The sequence below is a fragment of the Telopea speciosissima genome, chromosome 9 (genome assembly GCF_018873765.1).
Source record: "Telopea speciosissima isolate NSW1024214 ecotype Mountain lineage chromosome 9, Tspe_v1, whole genome shotgun sequence".
NCBI lineage: Eukaryota > Viridiplantae > Streptophyta > Magnoliopsida > Proteales > Proteaceae > Telopea > Telopea speciosissima.
The window spans coordinates 62062223-62081663 of NC_057924.1; the positions used below are offsets into that span (position 1 = coordinate 62062223).

General features: G+C 37.9%; 1 protein-coding gene and 1 pseudogene across 2 annotated transcripts; both read left to right on the forward strand.

The window, feature by feature from the left end:
• Window positions 1-582: 582 nt before the first annotated feature.
• On the forward strand, window positions 583-19214 carry LOC122640841 (ankyrin repeat-containing protein ITN1-like). Of its 2 annotated transcripts, none has more exons than XM_043834097.1 (7): window positions 583-661; window positions 754-1236; window positions 13321-13470; window positions 14276-14335; window positions 17581-17625; window positions 17709-18151; window positions 18594-19214. In XM_043834097.1, the coding sequence occupies exons 1-7, from the start codon at window positions 655-657 to the stop codon at window positions 19206-19208; spliced, it is 1803 nt and encodes a 600-aa protein (XP_043690032.1). In that variant the 5' UTR covers window positions 583-654; the 3' UTR covers window positions 19209-19214. The 2 variants fall into 2 exon arrangements, with proteins under 2 accessions (XP_043690032.1, XP_043690034.1); XM_043834099.1 differs by lacking the exon at window positions 583-661 and having other exon boundaries at window positions 909-1046; window positions 1129-1236.
• On the forward strand, window positions 2401-4172 carry LOC122640842 (annotated as a pseudogene).
• Window positions 19215-19441: the final 227 nt, after the last annotated feature.

The following is a 19441-nucleotide window of genomic DNA, read 5'->3' on the forward strand; positions in this document are numbered from 1 at the left end:
CCACTATTCTTTACATATATCGTGTTCCTTCGAAGATGTTTCCAGATACATGAATGATGATAATATGATATCCTTCCTTGCTCTATTAAAAAGGGTAGCTGTGTTCCTTCTCTTCCACAACAGAGGTTCCACAGTGGAAGGGTGTTTTAGTTCATTTATTTCCCCAACCCATCAAGCTGATGAGGGCTTTATAGTGTTTATCAGCCACAAGGAGCATTGTTAATCTGAAGCTCTATTTGGAGAAGAGGTATGTTCAATTGTTCTTAGGGAATGTATACAATTGTAGATGCAGAGATTTTGGTCACAACTTTATCTGATCTGTATTTCTTTCTCTTATTACTAACAGGATAGCTAAACAATAATTCTTGTCTTTCATTAGAGGCTCCACTTCAATAAATTTGGTAAGAGTTATAAGTTAAAACCCTAAAATCCAGGGATATGGTTCTTTCTAACGACACCCACACACACTGGTGGAGTAGCAATTCTCTAACTACATTTAGTTGATACTTGTTTGATTAGTTGCAGGTTTGAGGAGGTGATTTCATGTCGACATCCCTAAATCCAGTTGTTCATAACCATATTATTACCATTCTATCATGCTTCCCTGCTCGAGTGACTCCACCTTCAACACAGGGACGACTATCAATTACCTCCATGGAAGGTACCTTCTCACCAAGACCCTGTTTGGTTGCAATTTACATTTTTTTTTTCTTCTTTCAATTCCTGACATATATATGTACTTCATCTTGGCAGAAATATCGCAATTACAGACACCTCCCATAGAATACGTACCTCTTTACCAAGCAGCATTAAAAGGTGATTGGGCTACTGCAATGGTGTTTCTGCAACGCAATCCCGGTGCAGTTAGAGCTCCAATTACAGATGCACAAGAAACGGCACTTTACATTGCAGCAGGAGCAAGACAAGTTAAGTTTGTGGAAGAGTTGGTGAAATTGATGCAGCCACATGATCTCGCATTGAAAAACATACATGATAATACAGCCCTGTATTTTGCGGCTGCATCAGGAATCACTCAAATTGCAAAGGTTATGGTAACAAAGAATCCAACTTTACCGGCGATCCGAGGTAGTAACGGAAGGACACCATTGTATATGTCTGCTTTATTAGGCCATCGAGACATGGTTTGGTATCTTTACTCTGCAACAGGGGATACAGTTCTTACAGAGGATGACAGGATTTCTCTGCTTATGACAACCATTACTACAGATTTGTTTGGTAAGCAATTTTAATTACCTCCTAATCTTTCTATTTTCAAGGTAAAACCAGAGTGATGAAGTATTCTGAGTTTGTAGATTTGATATTGTGGACAGATGTTGCATGGGACCTCCTAAAGAAGTATCCTTGGTTATCAATTGCTCGAGATAGAAATGGGGAGACTGCTCTGCATGCATTGGCTCGGAAGCCCTCTGCTTTTGCAAGTGGATGCAATTTTGGTTTTTGGCAAAGATTTATCCACTCATGTACGTTCTTCTTCTTCTTCTTCTTCTTCTTCTTCTTCATCTATTTATTTATTTTTGTTATTCGAATAATGGATGTACCCTTACCTTGCCTTTTAAACCAATTATGAAGTCAGTTGCTCTTGCTCAAGTGGCTCATGACATCTCTTCTAAACTGATAAGTCTCGGGTCGTTCAAGACTGCACTTCAGCAAAAACAGGTTTCATCATGGTCATGCCCAGTTTCGCTTGCTACACCAGCATCTAGAGATGGTTATGCTTCCAACAGCATCTAGAGATAAATGCTGCAAAGCCAGGTTCATCATGGTCTTGACCAATTTCGCTTCCTACACCAGCATCTAGAGATGGTTTTGCTTCCAACAGCATCTAGACATGGATGCTGCAAAGCCAGGTTCATCATGGTCTTGCCCAGTTTTGTTTCCAACACCATCTAGAGTTGATGAAATGGATTCATACACTTGATCTCTCATTTTGAAAAACTTGGAGGATCATACAGCCCTGTGTTTTGTGGCTGCATCAGGAATCATAGCAGCAACTGAAGCCAAAAAATTGAAAGGTCAGCCCTCCTTTGATCGAAAGGTTAGAGCTCATGACTTAAAATTTTACGATTATTAACAGGCTTGAAGCCAATACATAAGCAGCTTCCATGTCTTTTTGGAATCCCACCGAAGGTTCTTGTATGAGGGACCATACCATGTTTTGTGGCCGGTTTAGGCTTTGTTTTTTCTTAGGCTGTAGCCTGTCCCTTGGGGATTGGCCTTGGGAAGGTTTGTTTTTTTGAGACTGTAGCCTTACCTTGGGGATTGCCCTTGGGAAGTTGATACTTATCAAATCAAGGTTTTAGGTTTTTTTTTTTTGAATCCCACCTAGGGTTCTTGTCTTAGGAACCATACCAGGTTTTGGTTATTAGATTGAAGGTACATTAATTAATTAATTCCATGTTTTTTTCGATTGCCCATTAGGTTTCCTTGCTCCTGGAGTTTGGAGATTGAATGGACTGTTATGGAAATTGAAGTCACTAGGTATGCAGCAGCTCTTTTAATATACTTACTTATGGTCTTTACTCTCAGTCATTGATTAAATTATTGATTTAGCACCCTACTATACAGTCCCGAGTATTGTGCTGGTTCATGATACAAAGGTGATGGGGGGCGTTCAAGCCCTAGAAGTGGTGAAGTTCGTTTGGAATGAGATCTTATCATTGAACGGTGGGCAGATGTTGTCCATACTTACAGAGCCGTCAAGACCTCTATTCACTGCTGCAGAGTTGGGTATTGTTGAATTTGTAAGGGTGCTTATTGAATCTTATCCTGGTCTAGTTTCGAAAGTCGATGATGAGAATAGAAGCATATTTCATATAGCAGTTGAATACCGTCAAGAAAAGATTTTCAGCCTCATCTATGAGATTGGTATATTCAAGGATTCTTTTGCAACCTATGTTGATTCTAATGGGAATAATATGCTACATTTGGCTGCAAAGCTAGCTTCTTCATCTCGACTCATACAATCTCTGGTGCCGCCTTTCAAATGCAAAGAGAGTATCAATGGTTCAAGGTAACAGTTATTGAAACAATGCTATTTTCTTTTAATATTTTTGTGACTTTATGAAAGTTTTTGGATTCACTCTTAACCAATTGTTTGTTTTTGTAACTTTATGAAACTAAGTTTTCGGATTCACTCATAACCAAGGTTTCTTCTATCATAAGAAACCATAAGGATCTACCCATGACATCCCTCAATGTTTACCACATGGCAAGGGGAGTTGGCATCTTGAGAATACAAATGCCAGTAATATTGGTTAAAATTACCTTTAGCCCTATTGGGGGGGGGGGGGGGGAAGGGAGGGAAGATGAGAACCAGGAGGCTTGAACCTAAGATGTCCTGGTAGGGTGGGCATTTACGCTCCACACTTCTACCAATTGCGCTAGGCAGTTGTTCTAAATTTAAATTATTTTGTGACTAATGAAATGATTGAATTAATATCAAATGTCTTCATTATATTGTAGGAAGTGGAAAAGCTTGTCCAACCTCTTTACACAGAAATGAAAAACTCAAAGGGGAGAACACCAGCTATGATGTTCAGAGAGGAGCATGCAAATCTGGTTAAAGAAGGGGAGAAGTGGATGAAGGATACAGCATCATCGTGCATGGTTGTAGCTACACTCATCTTAACAGTGGTGTTTGCAGCAATCTTTACAATACCAGGCGGAGATAATAACAACAATGGCATTCCTATTTTTATAAAGGCCAAATCCTTCATGGTTTTTGCCATATCAGATGCATTGGCACTTTTCTCTTCAGCCACTTCAGTTCTGATGTTTCTATCTATTCTTACCTCACGCTATGCTGAAAAAGATTTCTCCAAGTCCTTACCAACACGAATGATAATCGGGCTTGCAACACTCTTCGTTTCTATAGCAACCTTGATGATAGCCTTTAGTGCAACACTCTCTATTGTTCTTGACAGTAGGATGGCATGGGTTGCGATACCAATAGCTGTATTTGCTTGTGTCCCTGTTACAGTGTTCGCTTTGCTGCAATTTCCCCTTTTCATTGATATGATTCGTTCCACATATGGGTTTGGTGTCTTTAAATGATAGCTCAAACCCTTGCTCTATTAGCTCCTTTAGATCTAGTATCGAATGTAAATTAAAATTTTGCTACTTATAATGGAGTTGATCTTATCAATAATGCATTTTGTTGGTGATATGATTAAAAGCTTCATGCTTTGTAATAGCTGTTCCAATTATAATGTGTTTGATGTCTAGTTTTAATATGTTGGGTAGTTTTAATAATTGATTTTCCTCTTAGAAAAGGCAAAAACTTTGGACCCATTTTTAACCTTTTGCAGTACATGTTTTAGGTTGAAATTTGATATTATTGATGAGATTGTTGAATCCTCTTATCATATTGATCCATCCATGGCCTTTATGATGCAAGGTCTACACTCCCAAATTAATTATCTTTTGGAAGAGAGCCCCTAGTTGGTAAAGTCTTGGTATTATGATTACCAAGACCAAGAATCAAATCCTCTCTCTCTCTCTCTCTATCTTTCTCCCTCTTCTACACTTATGCTGGTGATCAAGGCCCAACTTTTAGTGATAGGAAAGCAAAGCTCTTCCATGTGTTCAAATAAAGTAAAGAACTGAAAATGGCAAAACAACACAAAAAAGCTCTGAACTCTTGAAAATACAAGAAGAAATGTTCATTACAAGATGAGCTATATGATTAAATAAGCTCCTCGAAACAGATCTATGACCAGCCTATAGTTCCTTTTTCCCATTCAAGGATTTAGATTGGTCCCAATTGGCATGCCATGTGGCAAAAAACTGGATTGCTAAAGCAGTATCTTGCCTCAGTGCTGGAATGAGAGAATTGCAACTTAGTTGTGGCCATAACCACATATGAGAGAATATCTAGAGGGTGAAGCTTTGATCAACTTAGGTAAAAGGACCTTGTACATGAGCAGAAAAAGGGTTTCCTTGACTAGGCGATTTTGCAATGACTCAGTCTTGAGTCAACAATTCAAGATAACTCAGTGCAACTCAGACTGAGCCATAAATTGCCTAAGTATTGACTGGAAAGTGGAAACTTGTAGGTCAGTTTGCCTTGCCATATAGATATAGCCCAATCCCCCCAACTGCATATGATATAGGTCTGGCTCATGCTAGGACAGGTTCAACCCAAGACCTCATACAAAGCCTGACCCAATTCGGTTAAGGCTGGGATTCACCAGCCTAAGCCCAGCCCACATGTTGGGAAGCCCAATCCAAACATGGAGGCCCAGTGTTTCCATCCCAATTTCTCACACTTGAAAATTGGTCCAAAAGTTAAAACCAAGGAAAAGAAAGCCTTGTCAACATGCTCTATATCTACTTTTTGCCACTTCTAACTCATGATTTAATAGTTTCAACAGTGGATTGATTGGAGATGCTATAGATGCTCCTCTTGTCAAATTTTGTGGTCTATATCAATCATATGGTCCATCCTGTATATCATTTTTCTTAGTTTTTCAAATATCAATCAAAGAATGTGTTTGGCCATATTGATTGTATTAAGCAGAACCTCATCCATGAATTCTCTGTGATTGAGAGCTACCCCAACCCTAATTCTGAGATCTTGTCTAATATTTCAATCAAACTCAAATAGATTTTTGAAGTTGAAGAAGTGTTTTGGTTGCAAAAATCTAGACATCTCTACATCAAGAATGGGAATAGAAATACTATATTTTATCATTCTGTGGCTAAAATCAATTTGAAAAGATGAAGAATTGATTTTATTACTTTGGATAGTGCTAATAGATTAACTGACCCTAAGGTCATTGCTCTTGCTTTTGCGGATCATATGAGTAACATTTTTACTTCTTCCAACCCCTTTGATGCTAGTTTTGTTGAATGTATCTTTTCTCTTAGAATCTCTGACTCCGATCAAGCTCTCCTTTGTGCCCCACCTACCATTCAAGAAATAAAGGTTGTGGATTTTTCTCTGAGACCTTTTAAAACCCCGAGGGGTGGATGGTTTTTAGGCTTGTTTTTTTCAAAAATTTTGGAATTTTGTGCAATCTGATATTTTGAAATTTGCGACTCATTTTTTCTCTACTACTTCTATGCCCAATGGAGTTAACCATACTCTTATCTGTTTGATTCCAAAATCTGATAAGGCCTCCAGGTTAGGGGATTTAGACCCATCAGTCTTTGTAGTGTTATTTATAAATTTCTTGCAAAAATTATTGCTAATAGACTGAAGGGTCACCTCCCTAGTTTTATCTCCCCTTTCTAGGCAGCTTTTATTTCTGGAAGACAAATTTCTGATAATATTGTGATTGCCAAAATATATTATATTATCTGAATCACAAGAAAGGTAAATCTGGGTTTGTTGTAATAAAGATTGATCTGTCTAAGGAGGACGCCCAAATAAATGGCATGATTGGCCACTTCAGAAATCCAAAGTATAAAGCAAAAATATTACTTGTACTTAAAAATTAAAATTTGATCAATTGACAGTTACATGGTAAACCAAACAATTTTGCAGGTAGATTGAGGATAAATCCAATTGATAGACTCAGGATAACCAAAAAATTATTCAGGAAAATTCATGTCACAAAATCAGGAAAACCAAATAGTTATTCAGAAAGATTCATTTCACAGAATCAGGGTAACCAAACAATTAATTTGACACGATGACGATTCCACTGATAGCCTCTTTATGAAAGCACCACCAATGTCGATACAGACACCAACAAATTTACGCAACCAAACACACCCTAATGGAATCCAAGGCTGATCCGATTTCTAGAAGGCAGGCATGCCTTTGTGACTTTGTCAATAGATAATGCGTTAAAGGCTATGACAATGTTAGCCGACCGACATTACGTCTCTTTCCTCCCTTTTTCTGCCCTCTTTCCTTCCTCTTTCCTCTTAAACATCATTGCTGTAAAGAGAGGGAGATGGGAGCCACATGAAAAAGAAATAAAAACTTAGAAGTGAGAGGTTTGGTACTGTTTACTGTTACGAACTTTTACCATGCAGGTCTCCACTTCCACTTTACTTGACATCTAAGCTGGGGTAATGTAATCATTACTTGTTCTTACCCGAGTGGGTGTAAGACGATCATTTACCGTCTTGCTGTGTCTTAATAGTAGAATCCTAACGTGTAACTCGGCAGTAGAGAATCCAAATTGCATATTTCGCCTTCCTTTGTTTGTTGCAGGGTGGACTTATTGACTTGACTTCAGCTACAGCTATATCCATGAATTTTCCATTACATGACATCCATCCTTCCATTTTAATTGCTCTCCAAAAAAAAAAAAAAAAAAAAAAAGGAAAGCTAGCTAAGAGAGTTCATTCTCTTCCACAACGCAGGGGGGTTCATCAGCGGATGAAAGATGTGGTTCACTTCGCCAACCACTCAAGCTCTATTTGGCGGCTCAGGGTTGAGAACTTATCTGTTTGAACTCTGCAGAAGAGGTATGTTCCATATTTCTAAACCTATCCATCTAGATCTGAGATTTTGGGTTAGAGCTTTATCTTTATATTTCTTTCTCTTAATTATTCTCTCAATAAAATCTTTTCTCAAAGAATACAGAAGAGAATCCCTTAATCCTCTCATTTCTCAATAATAGTAGGCTTTTCCACAGCTCTGATATGGCAAGTTGTGAGAAGAGGTACAAGTCAGGCAGGTGAGAGTTAACCTAGCTAGCTCAAACTGACCTTTGGGGCTAAGAAATTTCAACCCAACCCAGCCTGATCCATGTCCCATTTTTCTTTAAAAAAAATGGTGCTTCATCAATTTTGGCACATAACTTCAAAGCCTGATATAGTCTTTTCACAACTATGTTATTAAAGGGCAAAGGTTCTCTGTTTTTGTATGGTACCGCTAAGCATCTCTATGTCTATCTTTTCTCTTCACATGAAATGACATCGGTGCCCTCCTATTTATGGTACTCTTCTGTTGCACTCGCCTATGACTCTTGCTTAGGGAACCTACTTCCTTAAAAAGGGAAAATTAACAGTGATTGTTGTATACACAATCAATGATTCTATGCTTTCGAGGAAAAGGAACATATCGCACGCACATATGGGTGCATCTTGTTGTCATCAAGTAGGTGAACTAAGAAGTTGTAATTGTACTTTTAAATTTTACCCTTTGTGTTATTCCCAAAAGCTATTTAATGCAGGGGTAATCTTGTTATTTCACATAGAAAAGACATAATGATAAGTCAGTTCAACTTATTTTGATCCTACCCTTGGGTTCCATCTGGTTGCAATTGCAAGTAAGGGTAGAGGAAGGGAAGGGAAGAGAAATCGGTCTTAAAAAGGATGAAAATTTTGTAATTTATCATAGTGTAATTATCTTAAACTCTTACTAAATATGATAATTATACTTTTCAAATGAATTATTTTATTTTTCTTCTTAAAACTAAGGAATTTGATTATAAAATATAGTAAAACTTAATAACTAGATTTTGAATGTTTTTGAAGTTAATTACATAATCAGATTATGTTAGGTAATGATTATAAAAGTTTTCATTTTAGTTTTGATTTAATTTCACTTCCCTTCTTTTTATTTCCTTACAACTAGATGGAGCCTTAAGAGTATCTTTGTCCGCAAGTGCATCGGTGGCTCTATAGTCTTTTCCACGAGTATTGTATCAGGGTGATTTGTCAGTCTATATTAAGATTACCTAGGACCAATCCAGCCGGACCTGATCGATACTGCCGATCTTACTTAATTTAAAGATGAGGGATAATAGCTCTTATATCAGACAGTCCATGTCTTCACCCCCAAAAATTCCAGCAATTTGGATCCTCTGCTGCCGCCTGCCCATGTGGCTGGCGTGCAGCCTCACACAGGTAGGACGTGGACCCCACCCAAGCAAGGTGTTCGGGTAGTGGGTAGGACAATCATTTCACCCTTGCCTGTGTGAGACTGCAACCCGGCTACAAGGGCAGCCGGGAGCAGAGGATCTGAATCCTCAAAATCCAGGGACATGGTTCTTTCTTACAAAACTTGCCCTGATAGTGATAGTTATTCTCTAACAGATTTTTGTTTCTTTTCTTTGATAGTTGCAAGTTCGAGGAGGTGATATCATGTCGACATCCGTAGCGTCCGCTGTTCCAAACCATAATACTCCTACCATTCAGTCGTGCTTTCCTGCTCGAGTGACTCCTGTATTGACTCGAGCTCCATCAATAGGATCATCAACCTCCACCACCACAGGTAACATTTATCATCACTCAATGTACATTTTACTCTTTTCAATATTCAATATTTCTTTTAGGCTCTGCTTTTTATATTTGAAATAAGGGAGCTAGAATGTTTTCTATGCTGCAGCGCAGGCTGTGCCCAAGCACATGGACCTGTCACTCAGGGGGGCAGGATGGTCATTGCGCCCACCCCCATGTGCCTGGGTGCAACCTGCGTTGCGGCACAGAGAACAACGCCCCTTGAAATAAAGTAAATTTTTATAGGACAAAAAGAACTGTATAAGGGGAGCATGCACATTAAGCCCTTATATAGAGGAGGGTGAAATGATCGCATTGTATACTTTCATGTCCACTCTGGCCCTAGTGTGTGCACAGGGCCACGCTCCCACACAGAAAACTCTCTTCCAATTTTTTTTTTCATTTGCTGAAGTAAAATGAAATCAAATTAGGGAATAAGTTTTTTGCCACCCACAAATCTAAATATGTATGCACTGTGCTTCCTCACATTTGTTATTATACTAATTGTTTTAAGGAGAGAGAAATAATTATTTAAAAAAACAATGTGAGAGGGAGTAGTGTACCCTGCTTTCTCAGAGAACCCTCTCTCATATATGGGCAAGAGACCACTATCTCATTGTGTAGCGATTGCACCAGTGCGGGGGCCAATGAGACCACGCGTAGGGGGATTTGTTGGAACAAGATTTTTAATTTTATTGAGGGTTGAACGGTAAATTCATGCGATCATGTCTATGCGCAAGAACCATGCAACAGGTTAGCGTTCTGTTTCCCTATATATCCCAATCCTAAACCAGCCCATGGGGTAAAAGCCCAGCCTAGGCCGTGATATTCTTTCGTTGGAGGGAGGGAGGGGAGCTCGCGTACCATGTACCAATTCCTTCTTCGAATTCAGGAACTTAGGGTAGGTTAGCTCAGTAGCTTATATAGTTGGGCTGCCCTTATCCAATTCCTAATAGGAATTTGTGGGCATGATAGCTTAGTAAATCTTATCTTAATTGTCTAATAAAAACAATAAATCTAGATGGAGGAGTATTTATGTTCTTTACTGTTTTATTGTAAAGATGAGTAAGATTTGGGGTTTTCATTTTAGGGTTTCTAGGAGAGTAATAACGCCATTTTGGGTGTTCTTGAGAGATCTCCATTATAATTTTTCTCCGATTCGCATAATAAATCATCTTCGCCTTGGTCCATGGATGTAGCACATTATACTGGTGTGTGTGTGTGAACCACGTTAAATCTCCTCGGTGTCATCTTGCTCTGTTTTTGTTTTTCTTTCTTGTTTTTGGTTGGTGTTTGCTGTAACAACTTCACCTTGGCAGCAATATGGCAACACACACGTCCTATAGAATACGTGCCTCTTTATCAAGCAGCATTAAAAGGTGACTGGGTTACTGCAAAGGAGTTCCTGCAACGCAATCCCAGTGCGGCTAGAGCTCCAATTACAGATGGACAGGAGACGGCACTTCACATTGAAGCAGGAGCAAGGCGAGTTGAGTTTGTAGAAGAATTGGTGAAATGGATGCAACCATGTGATCTCGAATTGAAAAACAGATATGATAATACAGCACTGTGTTTTGCAGCTGCATCAGGAATCACTCAAATTGCTAAGGTGATGGTAACTAAGAATCGAAATTTACCTGGGATACGAAGTAGTAATCGAATGATACCATTACATATGTCTGCTTTACTAGGCCATCGAGACATGGTTTGGTATCTTTATTCTACCACTGTTCTATCAGAGGATGATAGGATTGCTCTGCTCATCGCTACCATTACTACAAATTTGTTTGGTAAGCAACTATTTCCTAACCTTTGCTTCCTTTACATGTCTCTCTCTGTTGTTTCGATGAAAAAGAAAGAAAATAAGTTGGGGCATACCCTATCAAGGATTTTAAATTTGGAATTGGGATTCTAATTGGAATCTGCTAGAATTGACCCCCTCAAATCTGAAACCTAGCGATCTGGTCCCAAAAGCCCTAACATCGATCGCTCTGGATCAACCAAAATTGGGTTCGATCAAGATCAATTATAGCCGATTCTAATTCAAATCAAGATTCGAATCAGCTGATTAAACTGATCCAATTCCGATTTTTTAAATCATGATTCCAACTAGGGGTGAAACATGGCGGAGTTTTTTAAAACCACAGCCCAACCCTGGGTCCTCTTAGCTTAGTCCAAGCCTAACCCGGCCTTGAGGTCGGGCTAAGATATCTCAACCCAGGCCCAACCCTGCCGGACTTAGCCCAATCTAGTCCATCCCTGATTGATTGACCTTGATCGGGCCGGGTCGGGTTGGCCTAGATTGATCCTAATTTTTTTCAGGGCCGAGTGCCCTGATTCTATGTATTAAGAGAGAGAGAGAGAGAGGGGCTTGGCATCACATGATTCAAATCTTGAACACATACAACTTTGCATCACAATTCTATATTAAACGAAAGTCTCTGGTGAGATAGTTAACTTACCTTTTAACCCCAATACTTAAAAAGTTAAATACTTTTAGTTCAATAGACAATTACATTCTAAACAAAAATTGTAAAAGGTAAAGCATAACCTAACACTGGCTAGGCCGGGTTCAGCCTGGCCCCAAACCTGACCTAGGGCTTAAAAATTTCAACCCTAACCTACCCTCAGGGTTGAAAAATCCAGCTCAGGCATTGTTCGGGCTCAGGACGGGTTCGGGTTGACAGGGCCAAACTTACACACTTAATACCAACTTTAGATGGCTAGGATTGGGCTCCTCTCCCGCGCGGCACGATGTGCAGGACACATTGTGCGACTGAAAAGTCCCCGATTCACACCCCAACACATCAGGATGTGTGCTGGCGTGTGGATCGAGGCTCCTCAGCCTCACGATGTGCGCTGGAGCGAAGGTGGATCCAGATGACTAGACCTTATTCTGACAATATAAGTGATCCACCCAATCACTCCCTTAGTCCCTTTTGGGTGGGAATTCAAATGCCTCTAATTCAAATACAGATTTCCCTCGGTCCTTGTGGTTGTGGAGGTTGATAAAACTAAAAGCCTGTCAAAACATTGGTTGATTCCAACAATCTCTAATAAATACAAGACAACATTTTTAAGATTCTCTTCTTTCTTTTTTTTTTTTTGGTAACAAATTCTTAAGATCCTCTTCAAATAAGATTAAAAAATAAGTATACAATAATAATCACATTGATGCATAAAATAATCTAACATAAGGAATTACATGGTTCACCACTATGGATACAACCACAGAGGATCACATGAATCCACCATCTAGAATCAAAATAGTACATGGCTTGGGGTGTTACATTGTTACCCAATGTACCGGTGAAAACCCGCTTTAAAACTCATTCAAACCTTTTCTACCGCCATGAAACTGACCGGAAATTTATTGCCAAGAAAATAGTTGGAAAGAACCCTCCAACACTAAGTTAGACTGCAAGAGACACTATAGGACAAGAAGAAGAGGAGAAGAACACTCTGTTTTGTTGTACCACATAAAGTCTGATCTCAGTCAAGAAAGTGCTGTGGCAATTCTTCGACGGGTCACTTCGCCTTCGAAATGCGTTAGAATGATCTAAAAGTGCATATATCAGCGCCATAGATTTTGGGTCTTGTAGAGCTCGTGGGGACCTTCAAAATGATATGTATATCGACATATGTTGGGTTCAAAACCGAACTAGACCGGATGGGTATCTGGGGCTTTTAGGGGCATTTTTGTACTATTCTAGGTTAGGGTTTCCTTATAAAGTGTTCTTATCTCTTTTTGAGGACGTGAGAGAGATCTGAGGATTTGTAATTTTGTAAAAAATTTTGTAATCATTACCCCACGTAATTATGTCATTAACTGAAATTCATTTTATATTTAATTTTGCTTTCCATTCAAACCCAACCCCTTGGTTTTGAAAAGTAAAATAAAAATTGCATTTAAAAATATCATTCCTGAATATGATAATAAATTTAAGTAATATATAAAATCATGCTTAGATAATGATTAACAAAGATTCTTTTTTAAATTTGAAAATTTTCTCTCTTCTTTTATTTGATTTGCCTCCAACCAAACAGAGCCTATATCTGAGTTGAGTAGAGTATTTCAGTATTCAATGGGATTATTTGCCCCTTTGATATTGTGGACAGATGTAGCATTATACCTCCTAAAGAAGTACCCTTTGTTAGCAATTGCTCGAGATGAAAATGGGGAGACTGCTCTGCATGCGTTGGCTCGGAAGCCCTCTGCTTTTGCAAGTGGATGTCATTTTGGCGTTTGGCAAAGCTTTATCTACTCATGTAAGTTCTTCATCTTCTTATATTTGATTGCCGTGAATATGCGTCATTTGATTTAGTGTTTTTTTTCTGTTGTTTTCATGTATATTCCTAGATTGTTAAGAGCGAAGCTCGATCTCTTTCCTCTGTCTAGTGGGTTAATCCCCCCTAGTTTTGTTGTAAACCTTTCTCTTCTCAAGAGGAGGAACATTTCTGCTTGTTTTCAGTACATTGTTTGGGTCGAAAGGCTTTTTGATGGACCCACAAAAACAAAAAAAAACTTCGTGTATTATTTTTCTGATTAGAATAATGAATGTAGGCCTAACTGAGAACAGTAATTTAACCTGCCTGGACCCTAACACATACATGGGGAAAGCTACATCTGTCCACAATATCAAAGGGTTCATGGTGAAGCCCTGGACCCAGGGTGCTGCCAGGGGGCATCCAGCGGTCGAGCTGTGCTGCACACATCTTGGCGCATGCCTGGGGATGTGTGCGGCACAGCCCAACGGCTGGCAGCACCCTGGGCGTGCTGGGCTCCCTGGAGATGAGCTAAATTTGAAAAATCTCCCCTAAATTAAATTGTTGTAATTATTGCTATTGCTAGATCTAGTTTCTATTTTATACTCTGTTTGGGATCTCATGGAACACAATTGGTTATACAGTCTTCTCTTTCAATACTCTAATTTTCATAGTGACATTGTTAAGTACCAAACTAGGGTTTGGGTATTATCCTAATGGTTGATCTGAAACATTACAGGTAACCGTATTCTAATTTCAGTGCAACCTGTACAGATAGAATTCTAACAAGTACTTACATTGTTTATAGGTGAACATGTTGAATTTTCTAACATCACAAGAGATAAGAAGGACCAACATGTTGCTCCAGGTTAGTGTTATCAAAATGACCCGAAACTCCTAGATTATTACAAGTCTTGTATGGGATTTACAACCACTTATGTTGGTACTAAAACTTCATGAACATGTTATAGTTACTTATGTTTCCCTCCATTTGTGGTAAGTTATAGTCTAATTGCTCTTTCTTCAATCATTCAGCACAGTCTAATGTTTCTTCTGTTTATAAGGTTGGCTCTTTTAATTTAGGGCATGATAGAATAAGTTATTGCAGTGCACCATATATTAAGAAAATGAGTAAGTTAAACTTACTTGAAAGTAATCTTATGACACCATCGGACAAGTGTCCTACTAGTGTTGACCCCAAGTTTACCAGGAAGCCTCATAATACAGTAGAAAGGTAACATGACCTTCTAGTGTATCTTGACTTAGATTATTTTAAATCACATAAATCTAGAGGTGTTAAAAGATACTTCATAACATTTATTGATGACTACTTTAGGCGTGCGTACCATGGTATATCTCCTTAGGACTAATGATGAGGCAAAACATGCATCTATGTCCTATAAGGTGGAGGTTGAAAACCAATTAGGAAGGAATATTAAGAGCCTAAAGACCAATAGAGATTGAATATGAGACCTCTAGTCTTTCTAAATTCTGAAAGTAAATATACATTAGGCTATAGTCCCTTATCAACCAGAGTCAAATGGAATGGTTAAAAGGAAAAATAGATCCCTAAAAGAAATTCATAATCCTATGCTAATAAGTTTAGGGTTACCACTTAACATATTGGAAAAAGTCATTCTATCGACTTGTTATTTACTCAATAGAATACCATAGGATGTTTTCATTTGAATTGTGGTATGGCATGAAAACTAGTTTAAAACACATGAAGGTGTGGGGTTATTGGGCAAAGGTATGAATACCTAAACTCAAGAAAAGAAAATTAGTACTAAGATCTATGACTGTGTGTTTATTGAGTATGCGGCATACAAGTTCTTAATTATTATATCTATGGAAAATATGTCTAAGGCAAACACGATAATTGAGTCCAAGGATGCTGAAATTTTTGACATATATTTCCTTATAGGACGGACATACCTATAGGTAAGGTGGATGGTGGCAAGTTAACTCTAGACAATGAAGTGTCAAAAGGAAGTGACCCTAAACTTAAGGATGAAGGTTGGCTAAGAAGAATTAAGAAACATAAGAAAGCTACAAGCCTAGGAGATGATATGTTTGTCTATCTTGTTGACAAGGACTCTATTACATATAAAGGGGCTATTACATCTCCAAATGTTATCTTTTGGGAAGATGCTATAAAGAGTGAATTAGACTTATTAATTGCCAATCATATATGGGAATTGGTTGACCTTTCAACTGGTATTAATCTACTATATACTAATGGATATTTCGAAAGAAATTGAAACCAATTGGTTCACTTGATAATTTTAAAGCAATACTTGTGGTAAAAAATTTTAATCAAAAGAAAGATATAACCTATTTTGACACATTCGCTTAGATAGCTAGTAGAGCCACTATAAGGGTCATGATAATTATAACATCTATATATAATTTGGTGATACATCAAATGGATGTAAAAACCACGTTCATAAATGGTGACCAAAAAGAGGACATATACATTATACAACAAGAAGATTGTGTTATACTTGGACTTGAGCTAAAGGTATGCAAATTGGTCAAGTAAGAAAGTGTTTATTTGGAATTGAGCAACTAAATTGCCATGATATAATAAGGTTTTTAATTTATATACTTAGTAGTACTGCTATGCTATGAAAGGACAACTTCGGATCTCCGTCATTTGCTTCATAAGCAACTACATTGTTTGTTTGGAATCCCACCTAAGGTTCTTGTTTGAGCAATCAGAACAGGTTTTTGATGCTGCAAGTCAAAACAGAAAAAGCAAAATGCCCAAGAAAAGTGTGAGGGAGTGAAGTCTACTCCTTTTGTCAAATTTGGGATATCCACATTCACTCACAATGACATACTCCCTTAGCTGCGAGGGAAAGAAAGGAAAGGGAAGCAAAATTAAATAAAAAATTAAAATAGAAACTTTTGTAATCATTACTTACTATGATTATGTAACTCCAAAACATTCCATTTAATTATTAAATTTTATTACATTTTCCCATCAAATTCCTTGGATTTAAGAAGAAAACAAAAATTCTATTTTGAAAAGATTGATTACCATATTTAGTACGGTAGTTAAACAATCATGATTACAAAAATTTTCATTTTCTATTTTAAACTAATTTCACTTCTCTTTCTTTCCCTTTATTTGCAACCAGATGGAGCCTTACGAAATTCTACTGCATAACTATTCCCTATGTCTGACTGAACTTAATACCTTCCTTTCTCTTCTTAAGTTCTAATATTACCCCTACCTCCCTTGCTCTTCTAAAGTTCCAATATTACCCCTAGCAGGTTATTTACATTATACATCCTCTCCCTCTCTCTCTCTCTCTCTCTCTCTAAAATGTATTATTTGGAATCTGGCCATTTTGGTTTAATAGATTTGGTCAAAGTGGTAACATATTTTTAGACCCAGGTCTACCAACGATGTGGTTGAAGAGAAATGGAGCCATGTTAGAGTTTAGAAAGAGTATGAGAGAAATTACTATGTACGTAAATAAAGATATCTGCGTATAATAGGGAATACAATTAAAACCAAGATTAGAAGTTAATTCCAGCCACATATTTCTGTCTCATAAAGTCCTGAAAATTTTAGTGTTTGTACTTTCTTCAAATAACTTATGACAAATAAACTAAATGTGAAAACAGTCCAAAGACTAAATTCGGAATATAACCCAAGTGAATTATGGATCCTTAGATCACATCATCCTCTGATCTTTTGCATAATTTTGAGGCATTTTCAAACTTTGACTGTGTTTGGTATGCATTCTTGGAATAGATTCTGCATGTATATATATATAGTTGCTTGTTCCTAAAGAGCTGAGACTGAAAACATGAATTCTGCATGAGATACCAGGTTGGACAACAAATGAGAGATTGGATAATAGATTCATTTATCGATGCTTTGTTCAGTTCCCTACTAGGACTTGACACAAGACAAACCAGCAGAAACAAAACTTGAACATGCAAACACTATATATATATATATAGAACTGGCCGGGATTAAGAATGCATTCTAGACTCAGAATCTATTCCAAGAATGCAAACCAAACACAGCCTTAATAATGATGTACATTAATTCCATGTTTTGATTGTCTATTATGTTTCCGTACTCCGATCCTGCAGTTCAGAGCTTGAATAGATGGCTTTGGAAAACCTTGAAGTCAATAGGTATGCAGCTCTTTTAATATATATATACGTACTTATTTTCTTTACTTTCGGTCATTGATTAAATTATTGATCACCCTACACAGTTCCAAATGTCATGCTGGTTCATGATACAAAGGTGATGAACATTCAAGCCCTAGAAATGGTGAAGTTCATTTGGAATGAGATCTTATCATTGAAGGGTTGGGAGATATCATCCATTCTTAGAGAGCCTTCAAGACCACTATTCACTGCTGCAGAATTGGGTATTATTGAATACATAATTGTGCTTATTCAATCTTATCCTGATCTAATTTGGAAAGTCGACAATGAGCACAGAAGCATATTTCATACAGCAGTTGCATACCGTCAAGAAAAAATTTTCAACCTCATCTATGATATTGGTGCACTCAAGGATTTAATAACATCTTATGTTGATTCTAATAATAATAATATGCTACATTTGGCTGCAAAGCTAGCTCCTTCATCTAGACTCAATACAATCTCAGGTGCCGCCCTTCAAATGCAAAGAGAGTATCAATGGTTCAAGGTGACCCTGAGTTCTTGAACCCCTCAAATCAAAGATTAAACTATATATATGGAGTAACATTTCTTGATTCCATGCAATTTTTTCTATAGCCATTTGAATTGAAGGTTAGTAACAACTTCTCCTTCTAGCCCTACCATGTTGGAGGCAAGAGTAGACCAATAATATCTTACAGGATAGTCAAGTTTCTCCCCAAACAAGCGAGGAAAATGCCTCAGAAGTGAATCCACTTGGATTCAGTCTTTTTAATCAATTGTTTGTTTGTTTGGGGTTGAAATTTGACCAGTTAGACATATGGGTGTGGTTTCTTCTATCACATAGATCCACCCGCGTATGTCTATCAATATTTGCCAGCCATATGGTAAATATTGGTTACAATTACTTTTTGCCCTAAATTACTGAATTGAAATAATAATCTCAAATGTCAATCTTCATTTTATTGTAGGAAGTGGAAAAAATTGTCCAACCTCTTTACACAGAAATGAAAAACTCAGACGGGAGAACACCAGCTATGATGTTCAGAGAGGAGCATGCAAATCTGGTTAAAGAAGGGGAGAAGTGGATGAAGGATACAGCATCATCTTGCATGGTTGTAGCCACACTCATCGCAACAGTGGTGTTTGCTGCTGCCTTTACTGTACCAGGTGGAGATAATAACAACAATGGCATTCCTATTTTTATAAAGGCCAAATCATTCATGGTTTTTGCCATATCAGATGCATTGGCACTTTTCTCTTCGGCCACTTCAGTTCTGATGTTTCTATCTATTCTTACATCACGCTATGCTGAAGAAGATTTTGCCAAATCCTTACCAAAACGAATGATAATCGGGCTTGCAACACTCTTCGTTTCTATAGCAACCATGATGATAGCCTTTAGTGCAACACTTTCTATTGTTCTTGACAGTAGGATGGCATGGGTTGCAATACCAATTTCTGTATTTGCTTTAGTCCCTGTTACGTTGTTCGCTTTGCTACAGTTTCCCCTTTTCATTGATATGATTCGATCCACATATGGGTTTGGTGTCTTTAAACGATTGACCAAACCCATGCTTTATTAGCTCATTTGGATCCAGGTAGAATGGAATTGATCTTATCACTAATGCATTTTTTTTGTTTGGTCGATTCCAATCGAGATTGGTTCGACATGGTGAGGAGGGGGGGAAGGTGGTTGTAGGTCCAAGGGTTTACAGGGAGTTCTGGCATAGGGAGGCTGCAAGAGGTAAGAGGTGCTGAATGGTTTTCAAGACAGGCAACATCATGAAGAGAAGAGGGTGCTCTCTTGTTTTCAACA